Genomic DNA, 20,337 nt, shown 5'->3' with positions numbered 1-20,337 from the left:
AAAAATAGTATTTTTCAATTCACCTCATGTAAGTACTGTAGTGCAATCACTTTATCATGAAAGTTGAACTTACAAATGTAGATTTATGTACAAAAAAACTGCATTCAACAATAAAACGATGTAAAACTTTAGAGCCTACAAATCCACTCAGTCCAACTTCTTGTTCAGCCAGTCACTTAGACAAACAAGTTTGTTTACATTTGCAGAAGATAATGCTGCCCGCTTCTTGTTTACAATGTCACCTGAAAGTGAGAACAGGCATTTGTATGGCACTTTTGTAGCCAGCGTTGCAAGATATTTACATGCCAGACGCTGTAAAGTTTCATATGTACCTTCATCTTCAACTACCATTCCAGAAGACATGCGTCCATGCTGATGACAGGTTCTGCTCGATAATGATCCAAAACAGAGCAGACCGATGCATGTTCACTTTCATCATCTGATTCAGATGCCACCAGCAGAAGGTTGATTTTCTTTTTTGGTGGTTCGGGTTCTGTAGTTTCCACATCTGAGTGTCGCTCTTTTTAGACAGCTGAAAGCATTCTCCACACCTCGTCCCTCTCAGATTTTGGACGGCACTTCAGATTCTTAAACCTTGGGTCGTGTGCTTTAGAAATCTCACATGGGTACCTTCTTTGCATTTTGTCAAATCTGGAGTGAAAATGTTCTTAAAACGAACAACATGTGCCGGGTCATCATTCAAGACTGCTATAATATGAAATACATGGCAGAATGTGGGTAAAACAAAGCAGGAGACATACTAGTCTCCCCCAAGGAGTTCAGTCAAAATTTAATAAATGCATTATTTTTTTAACGAGTGTCATCAGCATGGAAACATGTCCTCTGCAATGGTAGCCGAAGCATGAGGGGCATACGAATGTTTAGCATATCTGGCAAGTAAATACCCTGCAATGCTGGCTAGAAAAGAGCCATGGGAAAGCCTGTTCTCACTTTCAGGTGACATTGTAAATAAGAAGCAGGCAGCATTATCTCCCGTAAATGTAAACAAACTTGTTTCTCTTAGCGATTGGCTGAATAACAAGTAGGACTGAGTGGACTTGTGGGCTCTAAAGTTTTACATTGTTTTGTTTTTGAGTGCAGTTATGTAACTACAACAAAAAATCTACATTTGTAAGTTGCACTGTCACAATAAAGAGATTGCATTATGTGGGTGAATTGAAAAATACTATTTCTTTTGTTTATCATTTTTACAGTCCAAATATTTGTAATAAAAATAATATAAAGTGAGCCCTGTATACTTTGTATTCTGTGTTGTAATTGAAATCAATATATTTGAAAATGTAGAAAATCATCCAAAAATAGTTAATAAATTTCAATTGGTATTCTATTGTTTAACAGTGTGATTAAAACTGCGATTAATCGCAATTAATTTTTTTTTAGTTAATTGCATGAGTTAACTGCGATTAACCGACTGCCCTAAAAATAAGATTGTAGTGTTGCCTGCTGGAGCCAGCCTTTGGAAGCCGTGAAACAATATGTGCAGCACCCAAATGCAAACACCTCTTAGGTAGCACTTCGTTATTAACAGCACCAGCACCACTGTGCAACAATATCAAACATGTATGTGAAGAATGACTTTACAGTTAAACCCATCAAAGTGTTTTAAGTTGGCCTGAGATACTGAAAGGATTAAGGATTAAGAGTCTATCCCAATGTGCCTTGGCATCTTTAATTAACAGAATTGATCAGAAATTTAGTTTTATGTTTCATCCTACAGTTAAATCTGCAAATTAAAGGGATATTCTTAAACATTTATATTATGGTAGTGGCCAAATCAGGGTTTCATGGTGCTATACAAACTTACTGTAAAGACAGTCCTTGCCCCAAAGAGCTTACAGTCTAAAAGACAAAACATAACCGGCAGATAGAAGCAAACAAGCAGGTGAGGGTGAGTGGCAGGGAAAAATGGGTCAGCAAAATACCTCGTGTCAATTCTTGATCAATTGGGAGCAGTGGTCACAACCTTGCCACCTGTACAGCAGTTATCCTTGGGCTGCCATTTCTCACTGCATTACGGAAAAATCGACTTTGGAGGAGGGACTTGAAGGAGGATAATGTGGTGGCTTAGAGATTTTTATTGGGAGTTTTTTCCACTCATAAGGGGTGGAATAGGGGGAGAGTGCAAGAGTGCTTGTCAGAGAAGCAGAGAATTGGGCAAGTGAGCTGGACATGACTGGCACAGTGAAGGCACCTGAAAACCTCCATTAGTGCAAGATCATGCTCAGAATAGAGAGAAAAATTCTGATTTTATAGAATTGTGTTTTTCTACTACTGCAAATATAGTCTCCTCACTTTGAGCAACTGCCATCCCCTGGGTTTGCTGGGACACCATTCTGTGTCCCACAGTAAGTTTTTCCTCCACTGACAGTATAACTTTCATCCCACAAAAGAGTTGGCAGGCCTGATGCTGATTCCCTGAAAGCCATGGTGTTGCATCATCTGAGACAGGTCATCTGCCTGCTACCTGCCCCTCCCACCTGTAGTGTCTCACACAATGGAAACAAGTAAGCCAGTCTACCAGACAGGCTGCATCACAGCCTAGCTGCATGGAGAGATCTCACACTGTGTTTCAAAATGAAAGGCGTTTGAGGCCATTCTTTTCAGACACACATCATAGGGAAATGCAGCTAACTTTAATGCTGGCTGTTGAAGCCACCAGTGCTGCTTGGCCTACTACTTAAACCCTTAAATGCTGAGAACAACGGAAATGATAAGAGAAGAGACTTTTAGCAAGGTCACAGGGATTCCTGCTTAGCATGCACAGCCGCATCGTGGGCAATGTGGCTGTAAGACGCTCCTCGTCTCCTTGACTTGTTTGTGTATCAGCTAAAGCACTTTGCACCTGGGGAACGGCTTCACGAGTTGTAGGCATGGTTCGTGACTGCTTGCCAGCACACCATTCACAAACTGCTGATCAAACGGTAGCTGGCAAAAATAATATGGGATAGTGGGGGTTTTGACCTCATGTATCTTAACCATGGATGCTTCTAGTGCCTCGCAGACAGCGGGTTTCAGGTGAGCAACATGGAGTGAAATATGCAGCTAATCACAAGCATGATATTTTAGGAACAAAGACTGCCTGGTCTAAGTATCTGAAACCCTTGGAGATCCCAAGAGGAAGTCTACGGGGGCACACATGAAACAAGGAGGCTGGCAGCTGATGTCAGCAGCAATAGGGTGCAGGGGACATAGTGGTACTGGAGTCCACTGTAAGCCATCAAGTGACAACAAGACCTTTTTATTTAAAGGGCTTTACAGAACTGACATTTTAGGAGGCAAGTAAAACCATGGGTCATTCCGCCTGTTATTGGTATTACTGTGGTACCTAGAGGTCCCAAGCAAGGTATGGAATCCATTGTGGTAGGCAACCTCCATACACACAAGCAGAAGACAGTCCCTGCCATGGAAAGCTTACAGTCTAAATAATAGGACTCTTCCATTCCTCCAGTTTCAGTAGCTGCCACTTTCTGCCCTGAACAGCAGAACCAGGAGGTTAGATTAATTGCATCATTTGCAAAGTTTTGAAGACATTCACAACACATCAATAGACAGCAGCATGACCAAGAATATGTCAGTGCCTCATATTCCTCTTCCTGGAAAAATTGGACAAAGGAAGAGAGTCTTTAGAAGAGATCCCTGCCCTGGCAGGGTGGATAGAGTTGATGATCTAATAGGGCGTTTGTTTCTAATTTCTTACATTCTCAGGAACACACACACCATTTTTTATTTTGCTGAGGTCTTCTGGGACTTCTCCATTTCCTCCTCCACATGTACATAGACTTCCCATACTCCAATACTGAGTAAGATGAGCTGCACATGGACTCCTTGTCAGTGCCACTCTTGTGTTGCTTAGAAAAGATTTCTGCAGAGCACTGGGCAGGGCTTCTTGCCTCTCTCATCTGCCTACTGAAAGTGCTACTTCTCCAGTGGTCCGCATTCCTGCCAACCCACAAATTAAGTGACCAAATTTGGTCCCAAACTGATCCTTAGCAGAGCAGCCCACCATTCTACCCTTACAGTACATATGAGGGTGAGGGGTTGAATTTAATCAGTTGAGGCACTAACATTAAAAGGAGTATTACCTACTGGGAAGAGTGCATGCTGTTACCTACAGTTTGGTTTTCCCATGTTTACGCCAAATGACTTGTTGGACTTCGTATGCAAAGAATTCCCATAGATCAGAGGCAGTCAGACCTGTGTAGCTAACATCAAATAAATTACCGCCCTATGATAAATGGTTCTATTAGCAATCCAGATTGTTAAACTCAGATAGAATAGAACGGAGGGAGCACTGCCCCATTCATTCTCCCTCCGGCAGATACCGAGTTGTAAATAGGTTATTTTGTGTGTAAATAACGCATTAAAACTCAGCATTAGCCATGTCTTTTGATAGAGAGGAAATTGTTCCAAATAAATAAGCCCAGACAGGAATGTAAAGTAAGCCAGATTTAATAGTGCATGCCTGCTGCAGCCGTGTTAAACATGACTAAAATGATAAACCCCAGAATATACTAATAGTAAACTTTGCTCTGACATCAAAGTAATGAGGCTGTATTTTTACCCAGCTTTGGAAATGTTAAAATTAGTCTTGACAGAGCCAGACATCAGAAAAGTGTTTCAGACATAAACACCATCAATTTAGGAACTTGGTGTTTGTGTCATGGGGGGAGGGGGGGGGAGAAAAGGGGCAGAGAGAGAAAGTTATATCCTGGGACTTGTTAACCACAGGCAGTTAGCGCTTCCTAGGACTTTTATTTAATTTTTGGTTTAGGGTCAGAAGCGAAACCCTCCCCCCAGTATCTCAACATTTTTTTTTAAATGACATTATTTATATTATAACAGCCTCTGTAGGCCCCACCGTGCTAGGTACTGGCCATACACATAGTAAAAGAGATAGTCCCTGTGCCCTTGAAGGCGAAGAGACAAATCTGCTCTTGAATACATGAGTGGAACTCCATAAGCCACGTGCAGAGTTTGCCCTTTGCCCCGAAATGCAATACAGACTACAATTTGCAGAAGAGTTTTCTAAAGGTGGGTGTTTTAAGTTGTGCTCCCCATATTTCAGGCACCGAAAAAAATCAGACCACTTTTGCAAAACTGGCTGCATATAACTCGTAAATATCACCATTAATAACCCCGGCTCCCCACCAAACACACACTTATTGAAATTGAAAAGGGGTGTTAACTCCTTTGCCAGAATGATTTATGGAAAAAACTGAACATTAGGAGAGTCTTCCCTGATGTCATTTCTGCAAGGTCAATTTCTGAGCAGCTGATCAATGAATTACTATAAAAAAAAAGGCAAAGAAGATCTCTCTAGTGTCAGCTTTAGGAGACTAAAATATGAGATGCAGATTGTTAATCTGAACGAACTCTTCTACTCTGACAGCATCAACAACGCCAATCTTTCTTTCTACAGCCATAACTTAATCTGTTTAAGGCCACAGACGGCATTTGGGAGGGGACAAATATTCAGAATAAGTGAAGTAGAAATGGAGATCGGACAAGTTACAAAAATACAGTAAAGCAAGGAGGGTTCTTAAATCAGTTTGTTAATATATTTGATTTATTGCTTCACTTTATTGGGTCTTCATGAAAAGTAAACCCTTGTGATTCTATGCAGATTCTACAAGGAAAAAAGCTATGATAGGAGAAACATAGCTCAGTAGCCTTTGATCTAATACAACAGTGATTCAGTAGAATCTGAAAGAACAGGAAGTGTATTGTAGAATATGCTTGTCTGGTTGTGGAGAAGACATTTCTGAGTTGCAATGCTAGCAGTGCCTTGTTGCTACTTTATGACATGCTAATATGAAGAAAATAACCCATATAGCACCTAGGAGCCATCAAATAAGATAGTAATAATAATGTAATCAATACCATCAAAAGTTAATGATGGATGAGACATGTAGACATGAGACATGTAGTGGCCTCAACACAGGTTTGGAAGCCAAAAACTCCCGAATTTTAAACCTGGCTCTAACATTGACACACACCCACTCCTACACCCCCTACTTCCTGCCAACATGGCCGTATGCAACTTATTTAACCTATTTGCCTCCATTTTCCCTTCTGTAAAATGGGAGTATAAAATAAACACCAACCTTACATTCCTCTGAGTAATGAGTTAATGTCTGTTAAGAGCTTTGAGGATGAAAATTGCTATGCAAATGCTAATATTATTATGTAGACATAGGAAGTCAATATGTACCCTTTCAGTTATGAACTGCTAATCCATAGCTTACACTTAGCTACTTTTGCAACATATCTGAAGCATCCTGATTCATTTCACGTGTGTGTGTGTGTGTGTGTGTGTGTGTGTGTGTGTGTGTACACACTTCCCCAGTCTTTTGGGGAGCTTTTCCATTTCAGAAGCACTAATTTCATTCTAATCAGATTTCAAAGAAAGGTCTTCAAAAAAGAAAACAACAGTCATATTCTTCGTACATTTCATTGGCTAGTATCAGATCTGGAGTACACTTTACTGCTAGCCATGTTAGATAATTTATTAGCTTTTCTTCTCACAGTAGGATATAGATTTTGCTTTTTACATCTCATTACAAAATGCTTTCATCACACTTCTCCTGACATCTTCAAACAATCTTCTTCTTCCTTTTCCACTTCATTTTATTAAGATGAGAAATGTTGAGCTTGTAAATCATTCATTCCAGAGCAGATAGCACAGTGCTAATATGAAACATGTCATATGCATAAAAAGAATCAAGGCTCCAGTATGAGACCAAAAGGGTCAAGACCATCAAGTCTTGGGGCCAGATTCTAGTCTCAGTACACTTGTGTAAATCTGGAGTTACTCCAGATTTAGGCCCCAATTTGGGACAGCATCCCTATTCAGAATAGCACCCAAGCATGTTTTGAACTTTAGCACATGCTTGAGCTTCATTCACATGAATGGGACTTTAGAGTGTGACAAAGTTAAGAATGTGTTTAGTTGCTGTTCTGAACAGGGATGGTCATAAGCAGATGCCTGAATCCTAAATCATGACCTTATGCTAGTTTAACAGATGGCAGATTTCCAGGAATCACGTAATTTTTGTCCCTAATTTAATAAATTCTGCAAATTTTCCATTCTGCAAATGTAAAAAGTTAAAGTTAACAAGAAAACTAGATCCAAACTCACTCTAAAAATTTGGATTTCGCTCCAGAATCTAATTTCACAGCTCAGGCTCATCTCCAAAGGTAAAAGGTTTTCTGGGGTTTTTAACAGACACTTCTTTTATTGACAAGATTTATATAATAGGTGAACAGCTCCAATGTCTTATGTTCCAAGAGCAGTTTCCTTTGTCTGTACTTGGGAAGCTTTCACAGAAAATACTAGTATGTTTCTTAGACCTAGCCAGAGTTTTGGAAAGAATGTATGGGTAAAACACAGATACACACAACTTGTGCTGGAAAGGACTGGGGTCATGGTTCTGCAAACTGAAAACAAGACTAAGTTACCTAGTGGTGCAGGAATCAGAGAAACCCATAGAATAATTTTACTGCCATCTTGAGATGAGAAATTACTATGTATTTAAGGAAGGGGAGGAGAGGGAATCATTTTGAGGTAGAATCTGGCTAGCAATAAGGTATATTTTTCAGAGAAAAAAAAGAAGCCTAAAAAGTTTATACAGCTGGGGATGCCACTTGTCACATTCCAAATGGGAGAGTCCCTTCTAAATTTGTCTCTCTGTGCCCTACTGAGAAAGGCCTTTCTGTCCCTGTCCTCAAAAAGAACAGTGGGATGTTCACCCAACCTACGTACCATCCCTAGCGTTCCTCTTCTGCACCCGCTACAAGAAAATATCAGCAAGCTCAAAGCTAGCTTCCCATACTGACATTCAGAGCTGGGATACATGAGGTCATTCAGAGATAGATGCAGTTCAACTGATTTGATGAAAAGGAGATACAGTACAACAGGGTTTGTTTTAAAGGAATTTGTTCCTAATAGGCACTGTATCATTTCCTTAATAGAGCTTAACTCTGAAGATCACTCCTAGAGTTGGTTCCCACATTTAATTTGGGGTCCAAATATTGACTGTGAAAACACAGAACTGGACATCATGAGGCCCTACCACAATATTGACGTACATCTCCAGGGGGACAAATTTGCCACATCCCATGGAGGTGTTTAGATGGTACTGCCCACCGAAACCCCACGCCCCAGTCTTGTTAGAGTAACAGAGCCCTCTTAAAATTGTCACCACACCAAAAGGTTATTCACTTCTGTAAGTCCAAATGCTGCCCTTTGCAGGCCTACTGGGACCTGGAGGCAGCTCGTCTCCAGGGTACAAGTGAGATTCTCCTTGAGCTGAAGACCCCACTCAAAGAGGTTCCACTCCTTTTACCTCCATCTTTAACAACTGACAGCTGACTGACAGTGGTTGCCTTCCCATGTGGTAGGGCTCCCCTGCAACCCCTTTGATCTGGGAAGGAGTTGATTAACACTTTCTTCCCTGTGCTGGGGAGTAGAGCAGGAAAGGGAGCAAGGTATGTACATTCCATATCAATCTTAACTCGCTTCTTCCATCATCAACATTTGAAGGTCTGATCCTGCTTCCACTGGACTCTGTGAGAGTTTTACCATTAACTTCAATGGCAAGAGAATCAAACCCTTAGCATTTTCACTAAGTGGAGGAAAAGAAATCAAATTCTGGATTATCCCTGATGTAACAGAAATATTGAGAAACTAGAAGAAGTTTCTTTACTTGTATGTCCTCTTGCACAGCATTTAGAATGGAGTATCAGCAGTGACAACCAGAAATGAGATAGCAGTCTTTTTAACTCATTAGAAAAAAAAATCAAAGCAGATGCAAGAAATATAGATTTTCTACTACAATGATAACACAAAATGTACTCTGCTCTACCAAACCTAGTAAGTGACATTTTAATTTCCACGTGGCTAAGTGTTAGAAAAAATGCTGCATATATCATAGGAAACCAGGCGTCAGTGGGATCAGTGACTGCTTGTCAGAATTTTCTAACGATGATGTTTAATTCAGATTTAGTTTAACAAGAATGGAGTTCTCCCGTCTTCTGACCCCCAAATCTGATTTGGTCACGTGTCATGGTGGGTCACCATGGTACAATAACCCGTTGCATGCTACACCATGACACAGAGCCGGCAAATTGTCAGCTTACAGTTCCTGTGAGACCTTCTAAGGCCAGGAACCCCAATGAATTCAGCACGTTCACATGAGAACGAATGCCACCGTTCTTATTCAATTCTAACAGTCTAATGAAAAACACTCCTGCTGCTTTCAAAGTGTGGAAAACATAAAGTACCTCCTTGTGCTGCTGCTGCTAAGGGAGCAGGTTTCTTCCCCGTCTCAGGAAAGCCATTCCCCTCCAGAATTGCACCTTTCCCTTCTTTCTTCCCAGCAGCAGTTGAATTGGAAGTTTCCATCTTAGATGCGCATATTCCAGCTCAGGAACCCTAAGGAACACAAACCAAAAACACATTTCTGTCACTTCTTGAACAAAAGAAGCAAAATGAGCCCCAGGAGGGAGAGCCCAATACATCATCACAATCCAAAAGCAAATTTAAAAAAACAACAAAGATCTCCTAAGTTTCTTTCCCTGGCAGCCTGGCTGCTATAATTATAACCAGAAAGGGCTTGGCTCTGCAAAGTGCTGAGTGCTCTCAATTCCCATTGATGTCATGGGAGCTGAAGAGGCTCAGGACCTCAAAGGATCAGGCCCATTTTTTTAATTAAAAGTTTTGACTGGACTTTATTTTGTGGGTTAGTATACAGTCAATCCAAAGAGGTGAACCTTTGTGCTCAATTACTCCCCAACCCCACACTATTTTTCAACCTGCTCGAATGATAATAAACAATAGGTACTCGAGACCCTATGCAACACTCAGGCAAAACTTCCATTGATTCTTGTCTGTTCAATTCGGGTTCTTATTTCATGCCCAAAGTCATACCTGAGAATAATTTTTTTCCTGAGTAAGGAGTGCGGAATTATGCAACTTAAGCCGCAGCTTAAAGTACTGGATATCAAGCTCAAGTGTATCTTTATTCATATCTGTAAGACCCCACTCCCATCCTTCCAAAACACTGGTTCTGTGTCAGAAAGAAAGGCTAATCCAATACAATCCTAAAGTGGGTTTCCCCTAGAGGCCCCAGCACATTTTCATTTCTGGTCCCTGTCCACATTAATATAGCCGAAGGCTTCCTAGCTTTATTTGAGACATGTCTATATAGTTCCTACTTTGGGAAAAATGGAGGCGGGAGATACTGAAACCATTTGATGCCTCCATATTACTGGCCCTTCACTCAGGTCTTGAGAGAAATCACAGCAAGATCCCTCTTACATTTTTAATTGTAGTTTGTGTAAATTATCCAGCCTCAAAAATTTGCTGGAATACACAGGCTGCTTCAGTTACAGGAATTAACTGTATCAGCCAGAAAACTTCTGGGAAAGCGTGAGAGAACTTTTGGGTTGGAGTCAGTTTCACTGTAACAGCATCACTTCACATTTTCTTCACTTTACATTGCGAGTAAAGATTTACAGAGTCCTGAACAGCTTTCATTAAAGAAAGAGTCCACATGCCTTGCAAACTTTTCTCTGTATAAAGATTCCAGGAACTCCCATTTGTTTTGTCTGATAAATTTTACCCTTTGCTTGGCTGTAACCCAGATGTGAGCTCTTTTTTTCCCTTGCTACCCTGATGATTTTATTTTTATTTTAATGTTTTTATACCTTTAAAAAAATTAAAGAAAAAAAATGTTCTCTCTCCTCTTGGATTAGTTTACTGTATTATAATGATTCTTATTATTTGTATTATTGTAGCACCTTGGAGCTTCGGTCATGGACCTGGACCCCATTGGGCTTATTGCTAGTGCTTTTTTCACTCAGTTGCTTTCTGAGGCTTTGTCTACACTAGCATTTTTGTCAGTCGGGGTGTGAAAAAAACCACCTTCCTGACCAACGTAAGTTTTACCAACAAAAGCGCCGGTGTGGACAGCGCTAGGTCATCGGGAGATGCCAACATAGCTACTGCCACTTGTTGGGGGTGGTTTAATTATGCCGATGGGAGAGCTCTCTCCCATTGACATACAGCAGCTATACGGGAGACCTTACAGCAGCACAGCTGCAGAGGTACAACTGTGCCACTGTAGGTGTGTAGTGTAGACATAGCCTAAGGCCCCGATTCAGTGAAGCATCCCTAATTCAGAAAGGGCACTTAAGCACGTGGTTAACGATAATACTCACTTAAGTCCCATTGAAGTCACTGATTGGGACATAAGCAATTGTTGAAGGTTATCCTCATACTTAAGCATTGAAAAGGGCTGGAATGCTTTCTGAATCAGGATCTAAATAAAGGGCTTTGCAAAGACCCAGGGTATCCACACTACAATCGCTGCTGCAGGTATGCCAATGCAGTATAGACACATACTATAATGACAGAAGGGGTTTTTCTCTTGCTGCAGTAAATCCAACTCCCAGTAGCTAGGTAAGAATTCTTTCATCAACCTAGCCGTATTTAAGGCATGAAACTTTTCACAGCCCTGAGCAACAAGGCTAAGTTGACCTAAGTTTGAGGTGTAGACCAGGCCCCAGTCAGCAGCATGAATAAGCCATTCTCTCCCTCCCGCCCCCCCCCCCCCCCGATATTGGTACTATTATGAGAAACCAAACAAACTGATTTAGTCTGACTGGTGTTTTTAAAGAGACAAGGGGGATGAGCTAATATCTTTTATTGGACCAACTTCTGTTGGTGAGAGACAAGCTCTTCAGCTCTGTGTAAACTCGAGAGCTCGTCTCTCTCACCAACAGAAGTTGGTCCAATAAAAGATATTACCTCATCCACTTTGTCTCTCTAATATTCTCGGACCAACATGGCTACAACAACACTGCATACAGCAATGGTATTTTTTAAAGTCAGAGGTGTTCAGTGCAAAATACTAAGATGACCAGGCTTTGCAATCTTCATTGCTTAATCAGCAGAAAGCAAAAATAAACAAACTCTTGAGTGATCTAGAGAACTGACTCCTCGGTATCAGTTTCTAAACAATCACCAAGGCTTCAGAGGGCAGGTTACATAGAGCATAGAAAAAAGCCGCAAGTCCTGTGCTGCCTCTATTAGAGCCACAGTGCAGAATCTCACCCACAGTAATTATCTTTAAAAATAAAACAATCTCTTCAGCTTTCCACATGGTCCTCTTCTCCCTCTACCGTTTTCCCAAACTCTCTAGCAGTAGCCTCCTCTCTGTCCCCCATGCTGGTGCAAGAGCCTTCTCCTCTGCAGTTCCTGACTTCTGGAAGAGCTATCCTATATTTCTTTGCCTCCTCCACTCTTCATGTATTTTAAAGTGCCAAGGGAAAACGCACTTTTCTCCCTTCCCTCTACATTTCTTTCATTTTCCTCTTGCTGTTTAAGTTCCCAGTTCTGCAAACACTTGTGCACGTGCTTGAGTTTAAGCACTTGAGTAGCCCCATTGAAGTCAATAAGACTAGTCTCACATTTACAGTTTAGCGTGTGTCACGGGGCAACCGCACTGGTGGCACCCTCTTGCAGCTGGCCACAGCACAACCTTGGGGGGGGGGAGGGATAGCTCAGTGGTTTGAGCATTGGCCTGCTAAACCCAGGGTTGTGAGTTCAATCCTTGAGGGGGCCACTTGGGGATCTGGGGCAAAATCAGTACTTAGTCCTGCTAGTGAAGGCAGGGGGCTGGACTTGATGACCTTTTATGGTCCCTTCCAGTTCTAGGAGTTGGGATATCTTAATTAATTAATTTAATTTAACATATGTGCCTGCCTCAGTTTCCCCTCAGTCCAGCCATAAAAACAGCCCAGTCTCGCTCACTGATACAGTCCTACATCTGGGTGTAGTTTATCATGTTCACGTGAAACACTCTTCAGAACTCTCATGATACAAGCTATTCTCCTAATTCCCACAGTAAAACTTAGAAAAGTTCCATGATTTTCCATTCCTCTCTTCAGGGACATCATTTTCAATCCACACACCTGAGTCCACCAGCATTTGGTTCTCTGGTCTTTTCTGCCCTCATTCCAGAGTCCCACTCTCCAGGCCAGCCACCTGAGAGTGACTAGTCTTCATGACTCTTCTACCCAAACACAGACTAACAACTCAGCCCTTTTCAGCATCCCAGCACTGGCTTTTAGCTAACTAGGCCCACCACTAGCCTCCCAGTCCTAGCCAATTCCTCCCTCTTCCAGAGAGGGCTTGCAGAATTATCGACTCACTGCAGACTGTCTCCCACAGGCAGCTTTCACCTGCCCTTTTCCTCATGCCTCCAGTCTGTGATCTCAGGTGGCTTTGACTCAGCAGGTCTCTCTCTCTGCCCTCTAGGTCCCAGGTGCCCTCTGTTAAGCCCAAATTGGAGCGGTGGGGGGAATCAGCTGACTATTACAGGTGCACTGGCCTCTTCTCTCTTAAAGGGTCCATGTCACCCTGTGACAATGTGTTTGCAGTACCAAAGTGTAACTTTGTGGATGCACTGTTTTAACGCAAAAGTGTTTTCTGGGAGTTTTTCTGTAAGAGTGACACAATTTTGCTGGCAAAAAAATTGCACGTGCAGTGAAATTCAGTAGCACAGCTAAATTGCAGATTTGTAGGCTCAAACTGTAGATGCAAAAACGGAAGCCAACATTTGAAATTATGTGATATACAATTATAAGCTTGACTGATCACATCTGAACTCCGCCAGTACCTATGCAGCACTAACTAGGCCCCTTAAGTCCTGTCCACGTGCGCACTGGGCTCAATGGCAAACATGGAATAGGTTCATTGGGCCCAAGATTTACAACAATTTAATCTAGAAATTACTTTGGGTTACAGATGATGTATGAAATAAATACACTCAATCGAAGGAGTGTTTGACCTAGGTCTGACATTCTGGGCTTCTGTTCACTAAGCAAATAAACATCAGAGGCTAAATTATTAGTCTGCCACCTGTTTCTTCTTAGCCCCTCCTTTCAAGGTTTTCCACTTTTGTTTGAAACCTGACCCCTCCTCTCCCCTCAGGGTTTACTGTGTCCATGGAGCTGCAAAGTTGCTCTTTGTTTCGGATGTTACACAACACTATTATGCTTAGTAAAAAACGAATTCTTCTCGCAAAGGAACTTATTTCCAAGGTGGATGTGAAGATTATGGCCAACATTTTCTAACGTGGGTGCCTCAAGTCAGTAATCTAGATCCATATTTTAAGCATCTAAATAAGTGGCCTGCTTTCTCAAGTATTGTACCCACAACTCAAATCAACAGAAGATGTGGGAGACTTGGGCAACTTTCACCTAGGTGCCTAAAGATTTAGAGGCCTAATTTTAGACACTTGGGATTGAAAATTATGTCTAGAAGGGCCAATTTTCAAAAACAGCTACGGGTTATAGAAGCACAAGTCCTGTTGGCTTTCAATGAGACTTGTGCTCATAAATGCCTTTGGTGCTTTTGTCCTCTCAGTTGGCATCGATAAGATAATTAGCCCCTAACAAGAATATTTCTGTGTCCTGGAAGTGCAGTAAAGTTAATAAACAAGAATATTCATGCTCTTAGGCTTCTCTGCTTCAGTGTGTCTTGAAAATTTAGACATTTCAGGCTACATTTTCAACAGTGCTTAGTAATTTGGGGTGCCTCAGGAGTAGGTGCCCAGCCTGAGATACTGTGAAGCAGCCTGCTTTTCCGAAAGTGCTAAGGGCCAGAATTGTAAAGGGCCAGAATTTAAATCAATGGGAGTTAGGGACCTACCTGTCTTACAAATCTGGCTCTAAGCGCCTACCCTCTGCCAATCAGGCCTCTTTAAAAAGGTATCTAAATGTGGGCACCCCAAAAATGGAGACCTCCAAAATCACTGGTTGCTTTTGAAAATATGGCCCTCAGTTATTGCTCTGTGTATTTGAATCTCTGTTTTTATGTTAAATATGAATGAAAAAAATCACCAAGTGATTACAATAAATGGTTGCATTAGAACAGGTAAATCCTTCTCAACCACGAGATTAGAAAAAAGTAGAATGCAACGACTCTAATCTTATGGGATTTAAGGGATTTAGTGGAAATAAGTCTATAATTATTTTTGCTTTGTTAAGGGTACTGGGTGGCTGAGAGAATTGGAAATAGGATATGGGGTCTTTTACCTCTTGGTCACTGATTCTCCAGGGTGGTAATGACCATCTGATAGTCATTCAGGAGCCAATGTGAGTGGGTAGGTGGGTTTGAGATTTTTCCTACCAAATAGGTGTCCCCATCACATCAGCAGTAACTGGCACCCTTGCTGACAGTCTCAGCAGAGCAGCCAGGGAATAAATAGACAGATCAACTGAATTACTCTCTGACCTTTAGATGGGGTTGAGTGGCCAGGCAGAGTGAGGAAAGCTTCCACTCCCACCACCATCCAATATGAATTCCGGAGGCAGCATGGCCTTGTGGTTAAGGCCCAGACCTAGGACTCCAGATAGCTAGGTTCTCTTCTTGGCTCTGCCACAGATTTCCTGTGACTTCACCTCTCTATTCCTCAGTTTCCACATCTGTGAAATGGAGACACCATACTTACCTACCTCATTGAAGTTCTATGAGACCTAATTTTGTCATGTTTGCAAAGTGCTATGAGATCCCCAGAAGGAAGAGGCTACAGAAAGTAGTATAATTTTGAGGATAAGGAAATATAAAGGCTATTTTCCAGGGCTGTCAATCCCACTCTATTCGTGAGCACTACATTCATATTTTTTAAGCAATACATCTTTTGCTCTCTGCTCAGTGCTAAACTTTTTTCCACTGCTCTGTGCCACACAGAATTCATGAATTCAGGGACAGATTAATTCTAACTGCAAGCCATTTGGCAGGAAAAAGGGTTTCACAGGGATCCTACTTTTTACAGAGAAAGAGCATGCATATAGGAGTTACTATACAGAGAAAAACCCTGTGCATTTAGTCAAACACCAACCTGCGCCCTCAGTCATTACTCAAAATTAGAAATCGAAAACCTTCGTTTGTCCTTTAGGTTCGCAGCCTTCTCTACAGGCAGAGGGTTAGGTAATTGATTTTGACACTAATACCAAGCACTGTTCATATCCCCTATAATATGATTCTGCGGTGGCATTAAAAAGGTAGGTAAGTGAGAGCCGAAAGGAAAGTGCTATGGGATTTGCCCTAGACAACCCCAACTATTTTAACAGCTGCATTGTATATTAAGAGGGAGAAATCCCAACAGAATTAAAAACAACAAAGCCACATTTGCCTTTGAGCAAAAACAGAAGCCATAAAACTTTCCTAATAAAACAATCCTTCCTGTTAAATGCATGAAGAATGGTCACAAGTGCTCTTCCAAAACACCCATCTTCTTCTAGGGCCACCAGCCTGAAGTTAACTCCCAGCTGGACTGCAAATAAACAGATGCTCATCAGATTCCACTTTATTTTATTTTATTTTATTAGGAAAGTTTTAGTTAAGTTTGAACATTTCTGGGTTTTTCATTAAAAAAACAAGAATGCAGAGAATCTAGAATCTAATGCAGAGAATCTAAAATTTTCAGTGAAAAATAATTACCAAGTTTGACCAGTCTACTTAATTTTCTATGATTTTCAGGCTTACTGTGATAAGGCAGCAGACAACAATAAAGCTCAGAGATGGGTCTGTTCCATAAAGAACACAGTAGGGGCAATGAATGGCATTTGCGAGATCAAGAACCAATCTGCCAGCACAACATCGGGAGAAAGGCTTCCTAAAGAGTCCTTCCGGTACAGCTCTGCTTCTTTTTCACAGATCTCAAGATATTTATAGAACTCTTCTCTCTCTTTCATTTAAAATCTAATTGTCTTATACAAGATTAAAATGATGAAATACACAATTAAATGAATTAGCTTAAAAATTAAAACCTGTTTCACCTTATACCATCTTCATTTGTATGAACAGAGGGATATTTTCAGAGTCTGCTCTTTAGTAGTGGGCTGTGTAACACAGAAAAAGCCCTTTGCATGCAATCAGTTATGAAATACAGTTTGAGCCAAGTGTTTGAACATTGGCTCAATACAGTGGTTGTTGTGATCCTTTTCAGTCTTCTGTTCTGGGTTACACAGCTGTGATAGCAATTATTTCAGTGAAGCCCTCAGCTTTACAACAGAGCAGAATTTGACCTCCCTTCTATCAACAGCAGCCTCAGATTAATAAAGTTATTTCTCTCCACATGCCAGAAGTAAATGTATGGACTACTCAAACATGCAGTTTATCACTTAAGGATCTAAAAATGTTTATAAAATACAGTATCAGTCAAACGTAACAGCAGCATAAATAAGAAGTCATGATTAATCAATTGTGAAGTCCTTTGGACGACAGGTTCCCAGTCAAGCCAATTCATTTTCAACTACTCTGCCCTTGGAAATGACTCAAATGTGCATCTTGTAAGGTCTTCACCATGACTTCAGTGTATATGAGAGCACTCATTCTCTACTGCATGTACCTTACAGGAGGAAGGAACCTTACATTGAAGATGACCTGCTCTATTCCTACGCCACTGTACACTATTATTTAGAACTTCATATTTACTTTATTCCAGACCAAAATCCTCAAACAGGGCTAGAGTCAGCATGTTGCTGAGAATCCTCATGTCACTTTGATTTTAAAGAGAGATGAAGATACTCAGTGTATTATTATTAACTACTTCTTTGTATTACCAGCAACCATACTTGGAGTGAACAGCACAGGTTGCAGTAGAGAAGCACCAGGAAGTCAGTCTGTATGCACATGGCTGGAATGATAGCTGCAGTTGCAGCATCTCAGTAAATAGTTGCACAACAACGGGGAAGTTAGGGTACTATTGATAAGGGAAGAAGGAAGATGGGGAGGAGAGAGCAGGGATCCTGGTGGGGAGGCAGCAATCCAGCAGGAGGAAAAATTGTTGGTGGGGGCACACAAAACCCCTGGCATGCGGCAGAGTGGGGAATGAGACACGCAGTTACTGGGGGGGAAGGGCCCCTGCAATGGGGAAATGGGGCACAGTGGTATGGGGAAAGGGGGACACACAGAGCACCTGGAATGAGGGAGGAGATGCAGGGAGTCCCTGAAATCAGGGGAGATGTCAGGGTAGAACAAGGAATTCTTGTGAGTCGGGAATGGAGGGATGCAAGGAATCCCTGGTGTGTGCAATACGCTCAGACTACAGACACTACAGAGCATGCAACCCCCTAGTATACTCTATCATCTATTTGTAATGGTTTAGGGCATGGCAGGGCTCACACGATGCAAACAATCTGACTCTTTATAAGGTTCCATGCAGAGAAAAAGGAAAAGGAAAAGGAAGAATGATTGATGTTGTACAAGGAATGAACCTCAATTGTTCTACCATTCTTACAGAAGATACAATATTTAATTTACATGAGATGAAGCCAACAGTTTAAATGCAGATTGGGTTGGTGGCAGTGATCAGAAGTTATTACCAAGTGGAGGCCCATAACTAATGAGTTGACTGTATCACATACATCACCATCACAATTAGCCCTAATGGGCCTACCAGTTGGCAGTCTCAGAAGAAGCCAAAGACTAAATGGGCCATGGGCAGTTAACTACTTTCTCTCTTCCTAGAACTGGTCATTTCCAGGTATATTGGTGGACAGGAGGTAGTACTAGAAGAACCTGTACTGTACCCATTGAGTGGATTCAGCGTATCAAAATGCCAATTCAGTATTTTCCATGAGTATTAAATTCACTTTAATTTTGTAACTTATTTATTTTTAAGCTATTTGGGTTTTTAAATTCTTTTTAAAGAAAGGATCTTGGATCTGTTTCCCAATTTCATGTACATTTTTGAACTGCTGTGGAAAGACACCAGCATAGACTTAGAGCCTTGAACAGAAATTATCTTTCACATGCTAGGTTAAAACTATAACAATACATCATCAAAACATATGAGCAGACATGAAAGCCCAGAGTCAGACACAGATTAAGCACATGGTCCATGCTGAGACATGCATACAGGGGTATGCAACTTTCTCTTCTCTTTTAGAAGTTGTCTTTGTTTCCTACTTCGGAAGAGTCGAGAGGATAGTGTGGTTGGGGGAAGAGCCGTTTGCAGTGGAAAAGGAAAACAAAGTCATACTCGTACTTTCAAAGTCTATTCTACATGTCTAATCATGAGAGATTTTTACCATACAAAATTCCAACAAGAAGAACTGTCATGCAGAGATAGTCAAGATGCCATTGCATTAAGAACCTGGGTTAATATGCTGTGAAAATACAGGGGAGTATATTGCCTGATAAGCAACATTGCTCAGAATTGATGTATTGCCATTAGACCTCATCAAAAAAATTCTAACTGAAGGGTTTTTTTCCCCCCATCATAAAACAGACAAAACAGACATTTTCACAAAAGAATTGTGTCTGTGGAAAAATTTCTGAGTTTTCATTGAAAACCTACAAAGTTTTCCATTTTCAGTGACTGAAAACTTTCTGTTTTTTCAATGAAAACCTCTTCCTTTCTCTCCTGATAACCAAAACATCTACCTTTCAACTTCTCTATTTTGTTAGTGATAACTGTTTAGTAAGACTTGAGTAATAAACATCTTCCAGAATGCTGATAAACTCCAATGTGTTTATGCTCTGCCAATGGCACTTTTGCTGAGTACACATTCCTTTACCATGTAGTTATGTCTATTTTGCTACAAGTGATTAGATGACTAAGACATAAAACTGTCCACCAAAAGGAAATGGTTACTATGTGATTGCTGCCTGGTCTCATGCAAGAACTGACTTGGTATCTTGGTCTAGTGGGCAGTTGCTAGCACCACAAAAAATCACCTTCACTGATTTATTCTCTCAATAGAGAGAACAAGGAAAAAGAACTTCACCATGTCAGACTTGAGGGATGGTGGCATGTCATTGTGGGGAAGCTTCTCCTCTTGCTGTCATGCTGGATCTGTTCTCCAGATGAAAAGCAATCGGGCTAAGAAGCCAGCAATTTTCATGTGCACAAAACTCACTGGAACAAAAACAAACAAACAAACAAAAAACAACTCTCCACTATGCTTTTACCAAATAACAACAAGTTACTATGGCTGGGCGGAGTAGTTTATGACCCATACTGTTTAAGAATGTAACATCTGGGCATTTTAACTTATTCAAGTGGAAGAACTGCACTTTGTGGTAACTGGGCCAGGAACTCAGCAATTCAGTTAGTGGTGGATTCTCTCTTGCTGTAACCCAATTATTATTCAGAAGCCACGGTCATGCCAGGACTTTGTGGGATTAAGGAACAGACTATGATGAACAGCAGCCACACTGGGCTACTATTTAGGGTAGCTGGATAGGAGACACTACTGGGATAGCAGAATGCTGATATTTATCAATTTACTTGTACAGTT

General features: G+C 41.2%; 1 protein-coding gene across 5 annotated transcripts in view; it reads right to left on the bottom strand.

Annotated features, from left to right (window-relative positions):
- Positions 1-20,337, bottom strand: part of GLI2 (GLI family zinc finger 2) — a 242,941-nt gene that overhangs the window by 181,458 nt on the left and 41,146 nt on the right. For 3 of the 5 annotated variants that reach the window (XM_008167768.4, XM_008167769.4, XM_024104791.3), the window contains exon 2: positions 9,304-9,454. In XM_008167768.4, the coding sequence (XP_008165990.2) occupies positions 9,304-9,424 (121 nt within the window). In that variant the 5' untranslated portion in view covers positions 9,425-9,454. Of the gene's footprint in view, positions 1-9,303; positions 9,455-13,236; positions 13,332-20,337 lie in introns of those variants that run through there. The other 2 variants (XM_065561465.1, XM_065561466.1) reach the window with 2 other exon arrangements.

This window comes from Chrysemys picta, chromosome 11 (assembly GCF_011386835.1).
Source record: "Chrysemys picta bellii isolate R12L10 chromosome 11, ASM1138683v2, whole genome shotgun sequence".
Lineage (NCBI taxonomy): Eukaryota > Metazoa > Chordata > Testudines > Emydidae > Chrysemys > Chrysemys picta.
This window is presented reverse-complemented; position numbering and strand designations above follow the sequence as displayed.